The sequence below is a fragment of the Danio aesculapii genome, chromosome 5, assembly GCF_903798145.1.
Source record: "Danio aesculapii chromosome 5, fDanAes4.1, whole genome shotgun sequence".
NCBI classification, from domain to species: domain Eukaryota; kingdom Metazoa; phylum Chordata; class Actinopteri; order Cypriniformes; family Danionidae; genus Danio; species Danio aesculapii.
The window spans coordinates 58,907,784-58,928,745 of NC_079439.1; the positions used below are offsets into that span (position 1 = coordinate 58,907,784).

At 40.8% G+C, this 20,962-nt stretch overlaps 1 protein-coding gene across 3 annotated transcripts in view; it reads left to right on the forward strand.

Annotated features, from left to right (window-relative positions):
• Positions 1–247: 247 nt before the first annotated feature.
• The window catches only part of mcama (melanoma cell adhesion molecule a), a 116,103-nt gene continuing 95,388 nt past the window's right edge, over positions 248–20,962 (forward strand). For 2 of the 3 annotated variants that reach the window (XM_056458552.1, XM_056458551.1), the window contains exon 1: positions 260–385. In XM_056458552.1, coding sequence (XP_056314527.1) covers positions 304–385 — 82 coding nt within the window. In that variant the 5' untranslated portion in view covers positions 260–303. Of the gene's footprint in view, positions 386–20,962 lie in introns of all 3 variants that reach the window. The other variant, XM_056458553.1, reaches the window with a different exon arrangement.

Sequence of the window (20,962 nt, forward strand, 5' to 3'; positions counted from 1 at the left end):
GTATACCATATACAATAATATTAGTAAGGCATATGTGTGGTAACATGCATTAACATGCCCAAAGCAAAGTAGAATCGTGCTTTCTGTTAAAAGCATATAACCACAAGTCGTGCAAGCTGAGTTACCAGAAACTAAAAACATCCGACCAAAATTAGATTGTAACCGGATTTATTTTGTAGGAGAACATTAATTGAATGTCGCAAAATTTCCTCCCACTCGCAGTAGGACAGTCCAAATAATCCCTCCCTCTCTCGCGCTCCTCCTGGCCAAAACGCCCGTGCTCCTTCAGTGCGCTTCATTCAGATGGATAACTTCAGGAACATGGCTCTGCCAAGCACTTCACTTTTACTGATTGTTCTTCAAATGTGCGCTCTTGCGTGGCAAGGTAAGAAAAGTTCACGCGTTCTTTCCCTGCGGTGCTGCTTTTGTGGCTGTTTTATTTATTTTTTTGGAGAGAAACTTTCTGAAGAGTGTTTCGACCGCGCGCGTTTGAATGAGATGCACGCGGATGTTTGGGATGCTGCAGATACTGTATACTGTACGGTCATTTTGTGTTTAAACAGTGCTGTGTTACACGTTCTCTGTGTATTGTCGAGTTTTCGACAGTTACATGTTGCCTAGACCACATTTGTAAAGCCTTTTTTTAACCTTTTACCTTTGTTTTTCGCTTGAAAACTGAAGTTTGTCATCACAACACACTGCACGTGAGCTCATAAATGCGTTGAACTTGTTCAAACAGACACACAACATAACGCACACAGTAATGTAGTAATACTATATAAACAATCAGTTTATAATCTTGCTTATACCCTCAGATGTTTAAAAAAAACCGATGTAAACTGTAACTGCAAACAGTGTAATATGGCAAGCTTTTCCAAACAATAGCAGGTGGATTTCCATTATATTAACACATATATTAACATTTTAAACACACATTTCAAACTTATATCCTGTTTGTGTGTGTGTGTCTGTGTGTATATCTGTATATAACCACAAATACAGGCTTTGTGTGTGCGTGAGTGTCTGTGCTCAGATAAAATCTGTGGAACTCTTCCTAGACTGCTCAAAATGCGATGATGTGAGAGATTTTCACACAGAGATAAGTAAGCTGTTCACAATATGCAAAATTCAGTAGTTTATTAACAATTCATTGCACACACATTTTGGGTAGACCTATAGTTCAAACATCCTTGATCATGCACATTTCGCTGCATTCAGTGGTGTACCCTCTTTAGTGCATGACCTAGACGACTACAGAACAAGCCCTTCTCATTAGGGAACAGATGAAGGACCCCCACTGCATAATCCTCTGCTTGTCCATCTTTATCTGACCCCCGTCGTGTCGTCCATCTACCTTTGTTGTCCTTGTCCTCATCGTGTTTTCTCCTTTTTCATATTCTGCTCGGTATAGAATGGATCAGCACTGTCCTGTAAGGTTGGTTCCCCCAAAAGCTCTTAACAAGCCCCTGTCCTTATACCTTCTGTTCAGCCTTGTGTTAATAAGGTCCCTCCAGTCCCCCAGCAGATGAAGTAAAGCTGTCTGTCCTGGGATTATTGACTGAACACATTGCTAGATAACATCCCTATGATTAAGTGGGGTCACCTTGCTCTTTCAGTGTAAGGGGTGATTTTTCATTCAAGAACTTGACATTCAAAATGTCATTGTTAGAAATGATGTACTGACTGATGTGGATGATGTGTGTGTGTGCTGGAAAAAGACTTTGAAAAATGATGATTGTTATTATTAACTATCATCATCATCATCATCATCATCATCATCATCATCATCATCATCATCATCAAATTACGATTCATGTATCTGCATTTGTAATATTTCAGTGTGGATTGTTAGCGTCTTCACACTAAAATGCTAATAATAATGTAATGATGATGAGAATAAAAATACATAATAATAATAATTTCATTCACATTAGTCACTATATTATGTCTAATGACACAATAATGACAATTTAATCAAATATTGTCTCACAGTTAGCCAATTTATCTTAATAAACATGCAAAATAAAAATTAAAAATAAAATAGTATCAAACTATAAATGTACATATGAATATACATTGATATATTGATTTAGTATATATTGATTAAATCAACACATTACTATGTGACACACACATATATACAACACAGGCTCATTCTGAAAACGAAGCCCTATATACATTTCCGGAGATCGCAAATTATGTAGCCAGAGCTACTTATGGCTGAATTTCGTCCTTTAAACGAATGCTACGGGGCAGTATGACGCTGTTTCTTTTCGCGCTTATCAGCTGACCGCTTACCTCCATATGGACGGCTTTCCCGCTGTTACCAGTTAGTCCAGTTAGCTCGCCATGTATGTCGGCGGACTTTAGATGCAAAAAGAAGTTGACCACGATGACGGGGTTTAAGTCTGGTGAATAACAGTTAAAGAAAGTGGGTAAGACAAAAACAGAAGCCAAAAAATAAACAAGTAAATAACAGGGTGAGAATGTGGTAAAATCTGAAAATGTGGCAAAAGTCAGGTGAGGGCTTTTCTTTTTCTGGATTGCTTTTTAAAACTGTCGAAGTGTGTGAGGTGGCGCGTCAATCTGTGGTTTTGAAAACACTATTGGTTGAGTTTAGGGAAAGAGGAGGGTGGGTCAGTCAGTCAGTCAGTCAGTCAACTGCGACCTCTGGTGGATTTACGCAAGAATAGCCGGCTCGAATGGCACTCGCGAGATATATTTGAGATCTGAAAAAGCGTACGCAGCGGTCTCTGGTGGATTCAGGAAAACAAAAACTGCAAAAAAACGTAGCTACTGCGACTTCTTTGGCGCTCTCCAAAAATGTATATAGGGGTACATTATCAGAATGAGCCTGGTTGCATATATACATGCATTTATACCTAAGAACACATTTATTATTATTAGGTTAAAATAAATTAGAAATTGTTAGTCAATTGCTTGTATTTTTTTCCTTTTCTGTGTAAACTATCACACTGATTCCCTCTTATTTTAGCAAACCATAATCATAATGTACTGTTAATCCCGTTTACATTAATAAAATTGGTAACACTTTAATTCAAGTCACAATTTACTGTATTAACAAACCATTAACTAATGCTACTAGCTTAATAAACCACTAATTAGGTGTTTATTAATGGTTAGTAAGCTAGAAGTTGGGTTTAGGTTTTGGATTAGGAATGCAGAATAAGATCATACTTTATAACCATTAATGAACAGTTAATATCTTAATAATAGGCAGGTAAGGTAATAGCATGAATTATAACCTAATCTACAGTGTTATCATAATATTCAATATTGTAGTTATGTTATTAATCAAATTGTAACTGACATATTTGGCATCTTTCAAGGCCACAGTGCAATATATCTCAATGTCAAGGCCCTGTCAATCAAAGTAAAAAAATACAGTGAAATTTCAATGAACAATCCTACTACAGGCATCCGCAAAAATATGCATTTTTAGCTCAGATGTCCACACTCATTCCCTCCATTTCATATGAGCTGCTTTGTTTGCCAGGGACAAAAAAGATGCCTTGCGTTGGACTTCCTGCTTCCCATAGCAGCTCATGACCCACAGCGGAGGCCATACAATCGAGCGGCTGTTCCTTCTCTGAAGGGCTTTCTATGCCCAGGGTTGAGCCCTGTCTGTCACACTTGACATTGAGTGTCACATTGAAGCCTGTGGGCTCATTGTTTTGAAGGTGCATATCACTAAAGACCTCAATAGGGATAATCGGCATTGTTGGTTTGGTGTTCGGCTTCAGTGAACAACAACATGTGGATTAGATGAAGGTTGCGCCTTGCATAATTGGGATTCAGTTGTCATTATGTTCAACGATGTATTGTTTTGACCCCAAGTTCATGCTTATTAGTGTTTAATATGAGATATCTGAATGATTAGAAGTGGTTTGTCTTGAGTTTAAGAGTTAATCTTTAATCTAATCCAATCATGCCGAGTTTTAATGAGTTTAACCAGCAGGGGGCAGCAAGAAGGCAATTAACTGAATAAAACTGTGTTATTGATTGTAAACATGCAAGCATGTTTTGTGTTAGGATTGTGCACACCATAATATACTTCATATCTACATTTACAGATATACTGATGCATTTATTCACCTTTCATTCTGTGCTGGTGTGCAGTGTATACAGTTGCAAATGATGTATCTTGTATATGTCATCACTTTTATACATTTGGTCGATGTGACGTTAATGTGAGGATTGTTTTTCTTTAACTTAGTGCTCATTTGTGATGTAAAAGAAAGCACAGATGATTTATTTCTTATAGTAATGACTGTTTTAGGTTAAATTGTATATGGAAAATAAAAAAAAATTGTAGTGCAGAAACTTAGTCTCTGTGGATTGGTTGATTGTAGGAAAGGGGCGGAGTTTACGCAGTCAACATCACCTTATAAATAAATTTCATTCCTACTGAAGTAACCTGTGATGAGATTTTAATGATAAATTATAAGGTTAAAATTTAAAAAAGACATGCAAAAATTAATTGTTAACAATAATATTTGAAATATTTATTTTGAGGGTAGGTGCCTTTCCAATTCATGCCAGATTTATTTCTAAAGATACTGTTTATTTTTGTCACATGTCATATATGCATATGCATGACATATATGCATTTTAATATATATATATATATATATATATATATATATATATATATATATATATATATATATATATATATATATATATATATATATATATATTGTAAGTTCTTTTATTTAACAATCATTCACTTTCCTTGTAAATTAGTTCCTAATTTATCAGTCAGAATGAACCGCCAATTATTCTGGCATATGCTTTTTTATGCAGCAGATGCCCTTTCAGCCCTAACACTCATAGACTATTCTTTTTAACAATTAAATACAAATAATTTATCAAATCCAACAGTAAAAATTTGTAGAATCTTACAATTGAAGTATTTAAGTATAAAGTGTTAAGTATTTAGAGCAACAAATAATAATTTGACTTCTAGTTGATCATTTGGAAAAGTGGCAGGAGGTAGATTTTTCTGATGAATCATCAGTTGAAGTCAAATTTATTAGCCCTCCTTTGAATTTTATTTCATTTTCAAATATTTCTCAAATGATGTTTAACAGAGCAAGGAATTTTAAACAGTATTTCCTATAATATTTGTTCTCATGGAGAAATTATTATTTGTTTAATTTTGGCTAGAATAAAAGCAGTTTTTCATTTTTTTAAAGCATTTTAAGGTCAATATTATTAGCCACCTTAAGCTATATATTTTTTCATTGTCTATAAAGCAATCCACTTTTATACAATGATTTGCCTAATAACCCTAACTTGCCTAATTAACCTAGTTAAGCCTTTAAGTTGCACATTAAGCTGAATACTAGTGTCTTGAAAAATATCTAGTCAAATATTATTTACTGCCATCATAGCAAAGATAAAATAAATCAGTTGATAGAAATGAGTTATTAAATGTTTAAAAATAAGTTTAAAAAAATTCTTCTTTCCGTTAAACAGAAATTGGGGAAAAAATATACAGAAGGCTTCAACTGTATATGTGAAAACGTGTGCTTTTAAAACATATAAACCCTTGTGATTTAATCCTGTGATTTCATCATATGGCTTCTCTGTAAGGTCAGTAACTCTAACAGGGTTTATACCATTTCCCCTATAAAAATGATTTTGAACAAAAGATGAATCCCAACGAGACACTCAATCGGTGCTCAATCAAAGAGAGCAGCCCTTCACTCTCAAGCATAATTGAGTATTAGATCTCTTTTGATCACGTCCCTGAAGTCGAGGTTTTGATCCTTCGGCTGCAGTGATGAGCCGAGACACAGGCTAGACGACAGCACCGCGGGCCACTTTTTGAAGTCACCCGCTTTGAGTTCAGCCAAAACAATGGCATCGGCATTCCTCGGTTAAATCCTTTGGTAGCAGGCAGAAAGGGGGATGGTAGTCGGAGGTGTCTCAGATCCACAGGTGAGTTTACAGGCTTAGATCACTATCTGGTGGAGATAGCGCTTATCAAAGACTTTTGTGACTTGCCAATTGTGTCATTGACAAGAAAAGGCTCAGTATTTGTCATCTATAGTCTTTATCCGAGCTGTATTTGAACAAGGGGAGGCCTGACTGTTTTAAAAAAAGGCCATTTTGTGAAGGAATCCAAGCTGGCTGCTCTACATTTTCTGTTGGCTTACTTTTTAATGTTAGTATTTTCTGGGAAGTGTGTCAAACTTGCTGTGGCCATGATCCGACAGGGGCCGCTTCAGCTGCCAGCCAGTTTTTATGTTGCTTCATTCAATGATCTGTGGAGATTCTTGCAGTTCTACATGGCACGGTCTGCCATCGTCGCACATTAGATGGATCAAAATTCCAAATTCTGCTTACTGAATAAATTTGTAAAGAGACAGGCTCATGTGGCATGTAGCAATGGCATGTTTATCAAAGTCAGATGTGGAGACTGACCACATTAATGAAGCGTGAGAATGAATAACAATCATCCAAGTGCAACGAAGGGGGTGAAGAATTTACAGTGGACGGGTGCCAGCTCTGTCTGCCCCTCTCTCTCACTTTCTCACAGACTGCGCTTTTTATTTTAATTTTTAGAAAGCTGTAAAAGGAATCCAAAATTAGATTTGTCATGCTAAATTGTCCTAGTTTTTTCCTCATACAGGGTATTCAATAATAAAAAGAGCACTTACTCTTGAAACGTCCTCATCTGTTTGACTTATTTTGCTCTGCAGGATACAAAAGGAGTTTTTCCATCCTTAAAATTCTGGCTGGTTCTTTGCATACAATGGAAATGAATGAGGATGGATGAAGCTCCAGAATCTGAATAGCACAATAAAAGCGGTCCATATGATTCATCTATATATTGAAAATATATCAAAGTCGAAAAATGATAAATTATAAAAACAAATTTTGAATCTTTATAGTTTTTTTTCTGTATATTAGATAGATATAGATAGATGGATGGATGAATGGATAGATGGATGGATGGAGAGAGGGAGGAAGGGACAGACAGACGGACGGACGGACAGACAGACAGACAGACAGACAGATGGACGGACAGACAGATAGATAAATAGACAGACAGAGACAGATAGATAGACAGACAGACAGACAGACAGACAGACAGACAGACAGACAGACAGACAGACAGACAGACAGACAAAGATGGATGGATGGGCGGGAGGACGGACGGACGGACGGACGGACGGACGGACAGACAGACAGACAGACAGACAGACAAACAGACAGACAGACAGACAGACAGACAGATAGATAGATAGATAGATAGATAGGTAGATAGACAGACAGACAGACAGACAGATAAATAGACAGACAGAGATACAGAGAGACAGAGAGACAGATAGATAGATAGATAGATAGATAGATAGATAGATAGATAGATAGATAGATAGATAGATAGATAGATAGATAGATAGATAGATAGATAGATAGATAGATAGATAGATAGATAGATAGATAGATAGATAGATAGATAGATAGATAGATTTACATAAATATATCTGCGATGGTGAATGATGGAAGATAATTTCACTCAAATTTTAATATTTAATTTTCATTAAGGCTGATTGACACTTTTAAGTTTAACACTTATGATTAACACTTGCAATAATGCTCTCTATATATAACTTAAATTCAATTTGACACATTAAAGACTACATTTTTAAACTTTAAATGATTTTTAATCATTTTAATTGATTTATGTAGTTTTACTGAAATGAGCAGCCTAGACATTTTTAAAAATATCTTTTTTTGTGTTTTATATAAAAATAACTGGCATGACGCAGTGGCGCAGTGGGTAGTGCTGTTGCCTCACAGCAAGAAGGTTGCTGGTTCGAGCCTCGGCTTGGTCAGTTGGCGTTTCTGTGTGGAGTTTGCATGTTCTCCCTGCGCTCACGTTGGTTTCCCCTGGTGCTCCGGTTTCCCCCACAGTCCAAAGACATGCGTTACAGGTCAATTGGGGAGGCTAAATTGTCCGTAGTGTATGAGTTTGAATGAGTGTGTGTGGATGTTTCCCAGAGATGGGTTGCGGCTGGAAGGGCAGCTGATGTGTAAAACATGTGCTGGATAAGTTGGTGGTTCATTCCGCTGTGGCGACCCCAGATTAATAAAGGGACTAAGACGAAAAGAAATAAATAAATGAATGAACATATAAAGTCATACCAGTTTGAAATGACATTTACATCAGTAAATTAGTACCTTACTGAGTTATTCTTTTAACGTTGTAATATTTAATTGCCTGCTGATTCCTATTACTTTGTTTGACATAAAAAAGCACACTAATATTTTCTCAACCAATGCTGCTAAGTCAGAATAATCTGCTTATGGATCAATAGCAATTTTATGCTTCATGCAACAGTGTTCAAGCCACAGCTGTAGACAGTTTCTCTAATGCCATTAAAATAAATAGGAAATACATAGTATGAGCTGATAAAAGGCTTAATTTTGCAGACCATGTCCCTTGTGATTCTTTGCCTTTATCTCATTATTATTCTCCACACTCATAACCAGCTTAGCACACCCGTCCAAAATGTGCTATTTAATTGGTTGAACACAGGCCGTCGTTTTTGAGAGAGCCCCATCTGTGGGACACTGCCCAGGAACCGATTCAGGATCTGGCAGAAAATCCCCACAATGCAAAGGGGGGGATTTCGGAAGTACTCGGATAATGTTTTCTCCAAAATCTCCTCTCTAAATCACTAGCTCTCATCCCCCGAAACCTGTCCGTCTTTATCGTTTTCCATCTCTGTTTTCGGTCAAATCCACAGACAGCTGCGAGCACCTGGTGGCTCACTCATTTCTGAGTAGGCAGATGTGGATGTTTTTTTTTCTTCTTCTTCTGATGTGTGTGAGTTAGTAGGTTGCTCATGTTACAGAAATCATCCAGCACAATAGTAGCACCTCGGGTCTTGCTGTCTGCCCCCTTCCCCCCACGGTCTCCGGCTCTCCTCCCACATCTCCCTCATGCCCCGCTTTCAGGCTTGGCTAGCGGCCCGTTCAGAGGGAGCCCGGGACTTCAGGCCCTTCATCTGTATCACTTTCTCTAAAATCTTTATTGATTTTTGCAGACATTCGCGCAGTTGCCGTGTTTGTGTTTCAGGTGGTTGCAAGGTAATTCTCTGTGGCCGCGTTCTGCCAAAAATTCTGGACTGTTTTCTTTTGAAAATCGTTATTAGTTAACTTGATTTTTGTGTTTTGTTTCCTGAAGAAACTGTGAGTGGGGTTTTGTCAGGGCATCCCTAAGCAGTTACTTTGTGTGTGTGTGTGTGTTGTTGATTCTTAAAGGGATAGTTCAATACAAAATAATAGTTCTGTCTTTGTTTAGCAATATTACAATGAGATTTTCAGCAATTTATAAAAAGAAATTGTCAAAACTTTTACACTTTATCTGTTGATTTAAGGCTTGTGCAGACTTGGATAATAAAAAGTGCCTAATTTTGATGTGGTACATCAATAACTGGTCAACCAATGACATTCCTAGAGATGCTGAAATTACAGTAAATGCAATGTGGTGGCGCTAAAGCACATAACGGTCAAGGAAAGATGAATATGGAGCCGCTTCATTGGTGTCTGTGGGTGGATTCCGTTCTGAAGCGCTCATCCCTATGCCCTGATAATTTCAGAGTAGGGTTGGGTCGATAGATGATGCCATCATCCATCGCCGATGGCCGATAGACATCACGATCATGAGCCAGCATTGCGATCCTCCACCCTGCCCCCGTCACAGCAGCAACCAGCTCGCGAAAAACACACACTTATGTCCCGTTTACACTAATACGTCTTAGTTTTAAAACGGCATTTTAGAACGAAAACACTCCACGTCCACACTGGTGTTTCATCTAGCAATTCTGAAAAGCCCTCCTTCCACACTATACCGCTAAAAACGCACATCACGTGACCTCACACACACACTCTGTCATGCTCTCTAGCATATGTGCACCTCTGAGCTTCAGGCAGTCAGCGAGTGCTTGAGCACAAAACCCCAGAGAGCAGTGCACGTCTGGCAGTTTATCAAGGATGTACCGCTGGATCGCGTCTCACTATAGTTGTTAAACGTGATATTTAATTAATCTTGTCTCTAATGACTCTTTGGTCTTTTGAATCTATCAGGTAACCTGCTTCACTGCTTTAATCTTTCGCTTTCACGCTTGTACTTAGTAATTTAAGCAAAAACCTCAGATACTGTTGGTTGGTTGCTGTTGCTTGTTCAACAATTTTGCCAACCAAGTTTGTCGACTCCATTATAACGACACAGATCACTCTGCCTATTCATGCCAGAGTATCGCGGAAAAAGTGATTGACAGGATGTAATTTGTGTGTAACTTTTGTTTATTTATTTATGATTTGGTTATGGGTAAAACAAAGACCATGCGGGTCAGGTAGTTGAAATGGTAGGCTACAAATAATTAATTTGTTATTAATTAATTAATTAATCATAAATAATTAATTCACTGCCGCCTACAACGACGATGCCATTGCGATGTTTTACATTAGACATCGTACAATGCTAAATTGGTCGACATCGCCCAACCCTATAGAATAATTGTGCCCATCAGTTGTATTTTTAAAAATCTTTCATGCCAATGGGCCCTATGAAGTGGCCAGTTTTGATCAGCACGAAACTAAGAAACAATATAAATATAGAAATAGGTCTGTTTAAGAACAGAAAAAAATCGGCCGCTCAGGTGCTGTTTGCACTATTGGGTTTTAATTTTAAAATGCTTCAGTTTTGTCATCTTTGACCTGCAAAAATAGAGCATTTTGAAAACGTTTTTAGTTTGGAAACACTGGTGTTCTGTTTAAACTACTCAGATAAATATGAAGCCTAAATATAACTAAACTGCAAAAGACTGATTAAAACTAAATCAGAGTTTGCTGTCAAAATGATTTAATTAATTTATTCAGGGTACACTAAAAACAACATTCATGCTAACTATAAAACTTCAGTTATTGGTATTAGCATGGGTATTATTTGAGTATTGTTTTTATATTTAATCTATTTTTGAAGCCAAAATGAGTACAAAGAGTATATCACAGGGCGACGCAGTGGCGCAGTAGGTAGTGCTGTCGCCTTACAGCAAGAAGGTTGCTGGTTTGAGCCTCGGCTTGGTCAGTTGGCATTTCTGTGTGGAGTTTGCATGTTCTCCCTGCGTTCCCGTGGGTTTCCTCCGGGTGCTCCGGTTTCCCCCACAGTCCAAAGACATGCGGTACAGGTAAATTGGGAAGGCTAAAGTGTCCGTAATGTGTGAGTGTGTATGGATGTTTCCCAGAGATGGGTTGTAGCTGGAAGGGCATCCGCTGCGTAAAAAAACGTGCTGGATAAGTTGGCGGTTCATTCCGCTGTGGCGACCCCGGATTAATAAAGAGACTAAGCTGAAAAAAAAATGAATGAATGAATGAGTATATTACAGATTTGACAGATGTGAACACCTTTCACTTCTGAAATGACCAGTACTTTTTTTGCAGTTCAGTTTGATGCTGTTAGTGTGGCAGAAATTACACATTTTACACTATATATGATCATAAGTGCTCGAGGTGGTAGCGGCATGTGATCCTCCACATGTCTTATTATGTGGTAGAATGCCATGAGATGTATTTCAGTGCTTTTTGAAATTCGATCAAGACATAAGTCATCCTGTGTCTCTGTAGGAGCATCTTTCTCGACAAAGGAGCTGTCGAGACCTTCATTGTGCTCCTCTGCTGATTACTGAAGGCAAAAATTCCTCCAGAAGCACCACACCCTTCACATCTCTTTGTCCTCCAGCGTGCAAAACTCTTCTACCATCTTGTTTTCCCATCTCATTTATAAATCAAGTCATTTCCTCATTCCTAATGGATATCAAGGAATGTGCTAAAAATTTCAGCCGAAGAAAATCTTGAAAGCTAAATGTTATTATTTCAGCTTATCACTGATAAAGTGTTACAGATATGGTTTCCTCCGTACCATATGTTGTTGCACACTCCAGACTGTGTGGGCAAATGATCTTTTGTCTCATAAGTGAGTACAGTTTGATAAATATCACACTGGCAAAGGTTAGCACTCACTTATTTCATTCAAATCAGTAAAACAGAAGTAAACAGAACGTTCTTCATCTCTAAAATGTCATCCAGAACCACACGAACAGTTTGCCCTTTCTCTTCAGAGGTGCTGGATTTGGCTTTTAGGGGGTGTGCAGGCACAAAAGCAGGCTTTAGTTTCTTTCATCAAAGATATATCAATGTGGTTGTTGACTGTCTGGAATAGATTTCCATTTTCTAACCACAAGTTATCCATGTTGACGTTCATATGCTCTGCAGTGGTTGCTCTTTAAGACTGATTTACTCTCAGCATCTCATATTCAGTCTAACCAACATACTGTTGGAGAAACTGTGTAACTGATCAGAGATCTGTTGCATGGGTAATATCACCCAACACCCACAGTGGTGGGCACTGTGCCAACATCCTGCCATCTTTTCATTCTTTCCCGTACTCCCCGTAGATCTGATAATCAAGCATAGTGGGCTTATACTGGCAGATCCCATACCTAGATATGAGTGTGTGCATATGCACATGCATATTCAATACTGTACTCCCACAAATCATAGCCCCACTCAAACCCTGCTGTTGTGCTAATGCAGGTCTTTGTAGTTGCTCTCCATTGGGAATATGGCTGGTAATGAAGGCTCATATGTGTTGGTCTGTAATTTATAGACATTCCACTAGAGTCAGTGTGTAAATATAGCAAAGATAGCCTTTTTATTGCGTGATTTTCAGTAAATATATATTCACAATTTTTTTTTTTTAGATTCTGTTATGAAGTTTAAAACTGAAGTGTGTAATTTCTATCAGTAAATGATTGAGCAAACAACTGGTTGCATAAAATTTAAGCACACACACAATTTCACCAAAAATCTGTCTCGTTTTAAACAGAAAGACAGTTACCCACTGCTCTGGGTGTGTGCCCAATGTGTGTGTGTACCTTGTGTGCAATAGCAGTAAATGTTCACCCTTAGGTCCCCCATTAGGAAAGTAGCTTATAAATGAAGTGTTTTGAAAATGTAATAAGGCAGCTTGTTTGCTGTGAAAGGTTGGGTTTAGGGGTTGGGGTTGGTGAAAGAATACACGGTTTGTACAGTGTGAAAAACATTACATCTATGGAAAGTCCCTATAAAGAACAAATGTGTGTCCACTATTCACTGCTGTTAATGTCAGTAGAACTATTGTATATGCATTTCTTTTGAAAATAGTTAATAGTTAACTTGATTTTTGTGTTTTGTTTCTGGAAGAAGATTTTTGGAAGTTTTTGTCAGGGCATCCCTAAGAAATTACTACAGTCAGGTTTTTTGCTGTGTTGTAGGGACCATTCTTAATGGGACATGTAGAATCTGAAATTTGGGATAATCTGTGCTTGCTTTAAATGAAATCAATTCTATATTTGTTATGAAGCGGACAGGAGACAGAGGTAAGGAAACGTTAGGGTGTTTATTAAATGACAACAAGGAGCACATGAAGGATAGCCAGGAGGATCAGGAATGATGTTGGGGTCTTTTCCTCCGTGGCTGGGTAACAGGAATACACGAGGATGGACAGCACACACCAGATACAGCTGACAGAGGATGACACAGACTTGGAAGGACTGGAAGACAGGACGATTCGGGTGGACCAGGAAGACTAGGAGGAATACAAAGAGAACAGGTAAGTAAAGCGTTTGTTTTAGCTGAGGATGACTACGCTGAGTGGTCGCTCAGTTGTCCGCTTTCGTCGAGACGAGCCCGGACAATGAGCGACTGGAGTGCTGTGCTTTTATCTGGTGCTCGTGAATGTGATGCAGCTGTGTGCTCATTAGAAGTCAGGTGATGGTGATCTTCGTGAGTGGGGATCGTGAGAGCCTGACCAATCCGTGACAGTACCCCCCTCCCCAGGGCCCGCTCCTGAGGGCCGACACCTCCGACGCCGTGGTGGTCTCCCTCTGCCTCTAGGCGCTGGGAACTCAGGGTGGCTCTCATGAAACTCCACCATGAGACTAGGATCGAGAATATCAGCTCTGGGAACCCATGTCCTTTCTTCGGGGCCGTACCCTTCCCAGTCCACCAGGTACTCCAACTGGCCACCACGACGTCGGGAACGCAAGATCTCCTTCACTGCGTAGACGGCTCCTTCTTCTAGGAGCAGTGGAGGAGGGGGTTCCTCTTCGTGGTCAGGCTCTGTGGAGGGAAGAACAGGATCGTGATAGGGTTTCAGGAGTGATACGTGGAATGTAGGGTGAATACGGTAGTGAGAGGGTAATTGTAGTTTGTAGGTGACGGGGTTAACCTGTTCCACGATGGTGAAGGGACCAACAAATCGGGGACTTAACTTGCGAGAGGGCAGTCGCATGCGTATGTCCCGGGTGGATAGCCACACCTTTTGTCCGGGTGTGTATCTGGGTTCTTCAGACCTTCTTCTATCGGCGGTTACCTTGCTTCGACGGACTGCCCTCTGCAGATGTTGATGAGCCTCGTCCCAGACTCTCTCGCTCTCCCGGAACCAGTGATCCACTGCGGGGACATCAGATGGTTCGCCATCCCAGGGAAAGAGCGGTGGTTGGAAGCCCAGGACGCACTGGAATGGCGTGAGTCCGGTGGAGGGTTGCCGCAGTGAATTTTGGGCATATTCTGCCCAGCCCAAATACTGGCTCCAGGAGCTCTGGTGACCACTGCAGAAGGTCCTCAGGAACCGTCCCACCTCCTGAATCTTCCTCTCTGTCTGCCCGTTGGTTTGGGGATGATATCCAGAAGAGAGGCTGACGGCCACACCTAGGAGCTTGAAGAAGGCTTTCCATAGACGTGAGATGAACTGTGGACCTCTGTCCGACACAATATCTTCTGGAATACCAAATGACCTGAAGACTTGATTAAAGATATTGTCGGCTGTTTCAAAGGCTGTGGGAAGACCTTTCAGAGGGATTAGTTTGACAAACTTTGAGAATCTATCTACGATGACTAGAATACAGGTATTACCTTCTGACGAGGGGAGGTCAGTGATAAAGTCCACTCCTAGGTGTGACCAGGGACGGTTCGGAATCGGCAAGGGATGGAGCTTTCCAGCGGGTAGATGACGTGGGCTCTTGGATTGGGCACAGTCCTTACAGCCCTGAACATATTGCCTCACATCCCTTGCCATGTTTGGCCACCAGAATCGTTGGGATACTAGCGAGAGAGTATTGTTGATCCCTGGATGTCCAGTGCCTAGCGAGGTATGTAAGGAGTGGATCAGATCTACCCGGTGTTCAGGTGGTATGAACTGCCGATGAGGAGGGCATCCCGGCGGAGCAGGGGCTTCCGGAGTGGCAACGACTGGAGGAGCGTTCCAGGTGATCGGACAAATGGAGATGTGTTCGGGAAGAATCTTCGTTGGGAGTTCTTCATGATCGTGATGCTCGTGTAAACGAGAGAGAGCGTCTGCTCTTAGATTCTTGGGTCCTGGACGATAGGAATGGAGAAATCAAAACGTGAGAAGAAAAGTGACCATCTGGCTTGACGTGGACATAGTCTCTTGGCCTCTTTGATATATTGGAGGTTTTTGTGATCTGTGATCACCTGGAACGGATGTTTGGCTCCCTCCAACCAGTGACGCCACTCCTCCAAGGCTAGCTTGATTGCTAGAAGCTCCCTGTCTCCTATGCTGTAATTCTGCTCCGCCGGGCTCAACTTCCGAGAGAAATAGGCACAGGGATGCAGTCGGGGCGGTGTATCATGATGTTGGGATAATACTGCCCCGACGCCGGTGGTGGATGCGTCCACTTCCACCACGAAAGGAAGATTTGGGTCAGGATGAGTCAGGAGTGGGGCCCTTGTGAACTCCTTCTTAAGAAGGCGGAAGGCTGCGGCTGCTTCTTTGGTCCACTCCAGTCCTTTGGGTTTACCCTTGAGGAGATTAGTGAGAGGTGATGTAATCCTGCTGTAGTCCTTGATAAACCGTCTATAAAAGTTAGCAAACCCAAGAAACCTCTGGAGCTCCTTAATGGAAGTGGGTTCTGACCAGGATAGAACAGCCTCAATTTTCTTCCCATCCATACGTATACCGGTTTGGTCAATGATGTATCCCAAGAAATGAATCGACTTCTGGTGGAATGAGCATTTCTCCGCTTTGAGGTAGAGGTGATGTTCTCTCAATGTGTGTAGGACCTCCGCAACGTGTTGGCGATGTTCGGCCTCACTCCGGGAGTAAATGAGGATGTCATCTATGTACACTATTACAAAGTGGTGAAGAAACTCCCGGAGGACTTCATGAATGAAGTTTTGGAATACGGAGGGGGCGTTGACCAGACCGTAAGGCATGACCTCATATTCATAGTGGCCAGTAGGGGTCACGAATGCTGTCTTCCATTGGTCCCCCTCACGTATTCTTATCAGATTATACGCGCTGCGGAGGTCCAATTTAGTGAAGACTTTAGCTTCTCGGAGCTGTTCCAAAGCGGCTGGTACCAGAGGAAGGGGATATCGGTATTTTACTGTACCGTTATTTAGGCCCCTGTAGTCGATGCATGGACGCAGCCCTCCGTCCTTCTTGGCCACAAAGAAGAAGCTTGAGGCGGCTGGTGATTTTGAGTGACGTATGTACCCCTGACTCAGAGCCTCCCTTATGTAATCTTCCATTGCCTGATTCTCTGGAAGCGAGAGCGGGTAGATCCTACCTCTTGGCAACTGGGCATCTGGAACTAGGTCGATCGCGCAGTCCCATGGCCGATGCGGCGGTAGCTGGGAAGCTCTCTTGGGGCAGAAGACATCATGAAAGGAGCTGTACTCCTTAGGAATGTGGATAGACTGCTTCTCAGGAGGACTCTCGACCGATGTTGTAAACAAAGAAATGGGGTTCCGACCTTGAAGAGGGAGATTTGGAAAACAGGTAGGTGTACATCCAGATCCCCATTTCTTTATCTCTCCTGTGCCCCAAGAGATGATGGGATCGTGCTTCACCAGCCACGGGCGCCCTAGAATGATGTCCATATTTGCACCCTCCAGAACCAGAAATTGAATCCTCTCTTGATGTAACAACCCCACTTGAAGAAGGATGTCTTCGCATTGTCGATGGATACGGGTCGAAGATCGAGTGCACTGGGTTATCGGTTGTATCTGGTATATATGCGAGGACGCCTCAGTACGTAGGTGGAGTTGACGACAGAGGGATTGGGAGATGAAGTTCCCTGCTGACCCGGAGTCGATGAGGGCTGTGACAAGGAGAGAAATAGAGGCAGTAGTTATTTGTACGGTGGTAGTAAGTGGTTTACATTGTTCAATATTCGTACTGAATACACTCACTGAAGTCCGAATGGGACGAAGGGGACACTCCATACGGGTGTGTCCACTGACACCGCAGTATAGACACAGACCCCGGGTCAGCCTCCTCTGTCGTTCCGCTGATGTCAGTCTTCCAGACTCTATTATCATGGGTTCTGGTTCTGGAGAGGCTGTTGACTCAGGCGATTGGAGGAGTGCAGACGAGGGGGTGATGGTGTCCTGTTGATAGGAACGGAGACGATCGGAACATCGGAGAGAATGTTGGATGAATCTCTCCAGACCCATAGTATCATCTAATGTGGCCAGCTGGATTCGGAGAGTGGGTTCCAAGCCGAGCCGGTACGTGGTCAACAACGATCTCTCATTCCATCCACTTGCAGCTGCTAGAGTGCGAAACCGGAGAGCATATTCCTGTGTAGATAGAGTACCTTGCTTTAGATGATACAGCTGCTCTCCAGCGGCTACTTCCCCATCAGAACGTCCAAACACCTCTTTGAAATACTCCGTGAAGGTAGTGATGGAATTCATGACCGGCCCGGCTTGGTTCCAGATCGTCTCAGCCCATTTAAGTGCAGGCCCAGAGAGTAGTGATACGATGTAGGCGATCTTTGACTTATCTGTGGGATATAGAGAAGGTTGCATTTCGAATATGAGGGAACATTGTAACAGAAAACCATTGCACTCCCCCGCTCCGCCTGAGTAGGGCGCTGGTCGGGCCATGGGACTGGAAGGAAGGGCCGAAGAAGAAACTGTGGAGGCGGAAGTGCTCGGTGCTGGTGGTGCGTTGGAAAGTGGAGCTGGTGGCTGTAGAATCCGCTTCAACTGGTCCACCAGCTCTTGAAAGTGATCGGGGGTGCTCATGTTGTCGTCGTTATTGGTCCGGGCTTCTGTTATGAAGCGGACAGGAGACAGAGGTAAGGAAACGTTAGGGTGTTTATTAAATGACAACAAGGAGCACATGAAGGATAGCCAGGAGGATCAGGAATGATGTTGGGGTCTTTTCCTCCGTGGCTGGGTAACAGGAATACACGAGGATGGACAGCACACACCAGATACAGCTGACAGAGGATGACACAGACTTGGAAGGACTGGAAGACAGGACGATTCGGGTGGACCAGGAAGACTAGGAGGAATACAAAGAGAACAGGTAAGTAAAGCGTTTGTTTTAGCTGAGGATGACTACGCTGAGTGGTCGCTCAGTTGTCCGCTTTCGTCGAGACGAGCCCGGACAATGAGCGACTGGAGTGCTGTGCTTTTATCTGGTGCTCGTGAATGTGATGCAGCTGTGTGCTCATTAGAAGTCAGGTGATGGTGATCTTCGTGAGTGGGGATCGTGAGAGCCTGACCAATCCGTGACAATATTATATTATATTATGTTTTGTTTTGTTTTTTTATTATTTGTTTTGCATTGATAGCTTAATGGCTAGATAATCCTTTATAAATCTTAGTGATTCATTTAGTCATCCATTTATTTGATTTATATTTAATTCATTTATGTTTATCATTTATTATATTAATCATTTATTGATTTGATTTCTTTATTTTATACACTGTAAAACCCAACAGTCAACTTAATCAAATGAAATGAGTGTAGTTAACTCAAAATTTACTGAAAGTTCATTCTACTCATTTGAAAAGAGGTTTGAACTCAGCGTTGAAGGTAATGAATTTATTAAATACCTCATTACTTCAGCTTAAATGGAGTATGTTCTCAGTAACTTATTGGATTTTACAGTACTGTGTTGGTTTGAGTTCTCGGGCTTTACTGTGCTCAAATTGCATCTTTTACTCAAATGGATAAAGTTCACAGTACTCATTAGAATCAGTTTTTGAACTAAAATGGTATGTTGCCATCGGTTTCCTCAAATGGTTTGAGTTGCCTTGACTTTTTAGGTTTTACAGTGTATATTTCTTAATATTTGTTCTGCTTTTAGTGCTTTTTCCATTGTTTAGTCTTATAGTGATGGTGTGTCATGAAATGTTTCCCTCTACTGATATGAGATATGAGGGTATGTCTCTAATTCAAGGTGTTGTGGGCTGATGTATAATAACATTTGTTATATTTGTGCTGTTCAGACGAGCACTGGAACACATGCAACTAAGATTATTCTATAAATCCTGCTCATTTATTATAAACTCTTCGTCTCCTGCTTCTGCTCTACTCTGGCTTCCTTCCACAGTCGACTCCTATATTGATAGTAGACTGTTAATTCAGTTGAATACTAGTCAACAGGTTTGAATATTGAAAACTCTGCTGACTTGTTGTCCAGATACCTGGAGAAACTGACATTTCCTGACAAGATCTGGTGTCCGGGGCTGGATCTATCTGGCGTGGAGAATGTGATCTAACAGACAGTCAAACATAAAATAAAAGTTCTGTCATTGTTTAGCTGTGTTGAAATAAATAAATATCTAAAAATGTTTGTGGTAAAAAAAAACTACACCCTCTACTACTAATACTAGCCACTTTATTAGGTACACCTTACTGTTATCTATTACTATTATTAGACGTGATCCCCTTTCAGAACCTGTTTAATTCTTAAAAAGGTGCTTAAATTATTGTCTTTAAACACATTCTTTAATTCCTGGGTAAGATACAACTGATAGGCCCCTCACAACCCGGTTTATTCTTAGGATCTCTTCAAGGTGATAATAATGGGTTAGTGTTAGAGAAAATGCTGGATTAAAATTGTGAATATATTAATCCAATATCAAAAAATATAAATTAAAAAAAGAAATGAAGGTGTTATTTTGTAGGTGATTATGCTTTTTATTATGTAACAATGCCACAGTAATACTCAGGTAGATTGAGGTCTTTAAATGCTACTCAATTGGTACTAAGTAGCCAGAAGTGTGCCAAAAACATCTTTACAACTTCATTATCACCACTTGCTAGCTGTCTGAACTACTGAAACAAGGCAAGATGATGATCAAGATCATGATCATGATGAATTCATGATGTTTATGCCAATTTATGATTCTAGCATAAAAAAAATTGCTGCAGAAACCGAGACCTTTCAGACCAGTCAAAATTTTCAGTCTTCAGTTGTTTCTTTTCGATGAGCCTGTGTGATTTCTAGCCTCAGTTTGTTGTTGTTATCTGGCAGGAGTGTCACCATGTGATCTGCTGTAGTTCATCTGCTTCAAGGTTTGATGTGTTGTGTGTTCAGTGATGCTCTTCTGCAGAGCTCCATTGCAATGAGTGGTTATTTGAGTTACTGTTGTCTTTCTATTAGCTGAACCATTCTGGACAGTTTCCTCTGCGGCTTCCTCTGCAGCTCAATTGACATTTATACTAGATATGTGTGTGAAAATCCCAGAAGAAAAACAGATTCTGAAATATTCATATAAGCCCATCTGGCAGAAACCACCATGCCACATTTAAAGTTCCCATTCAAACCCCATTCTTCTGCTCAATTTGAACTTCAGGAGATCATCTTGACCACGTCTACATGAATATTTATACAGTCGCTGTGTTTAGAACTAGAGATAATTCATAACCAGAGATTCAGAACCACTGATAACATCATTGGAGTTACCATGAGTAGAATTGACATTGACATACTGTATATAAAAACAAAGCGGACAGTACAGTATGTCACAAGAGCTTATTTAGGAAATGTTTAGTAAACATTCAGTCTTCTCCACTGACAAGATGGAAATAAACATATGCAGGTTCATAATA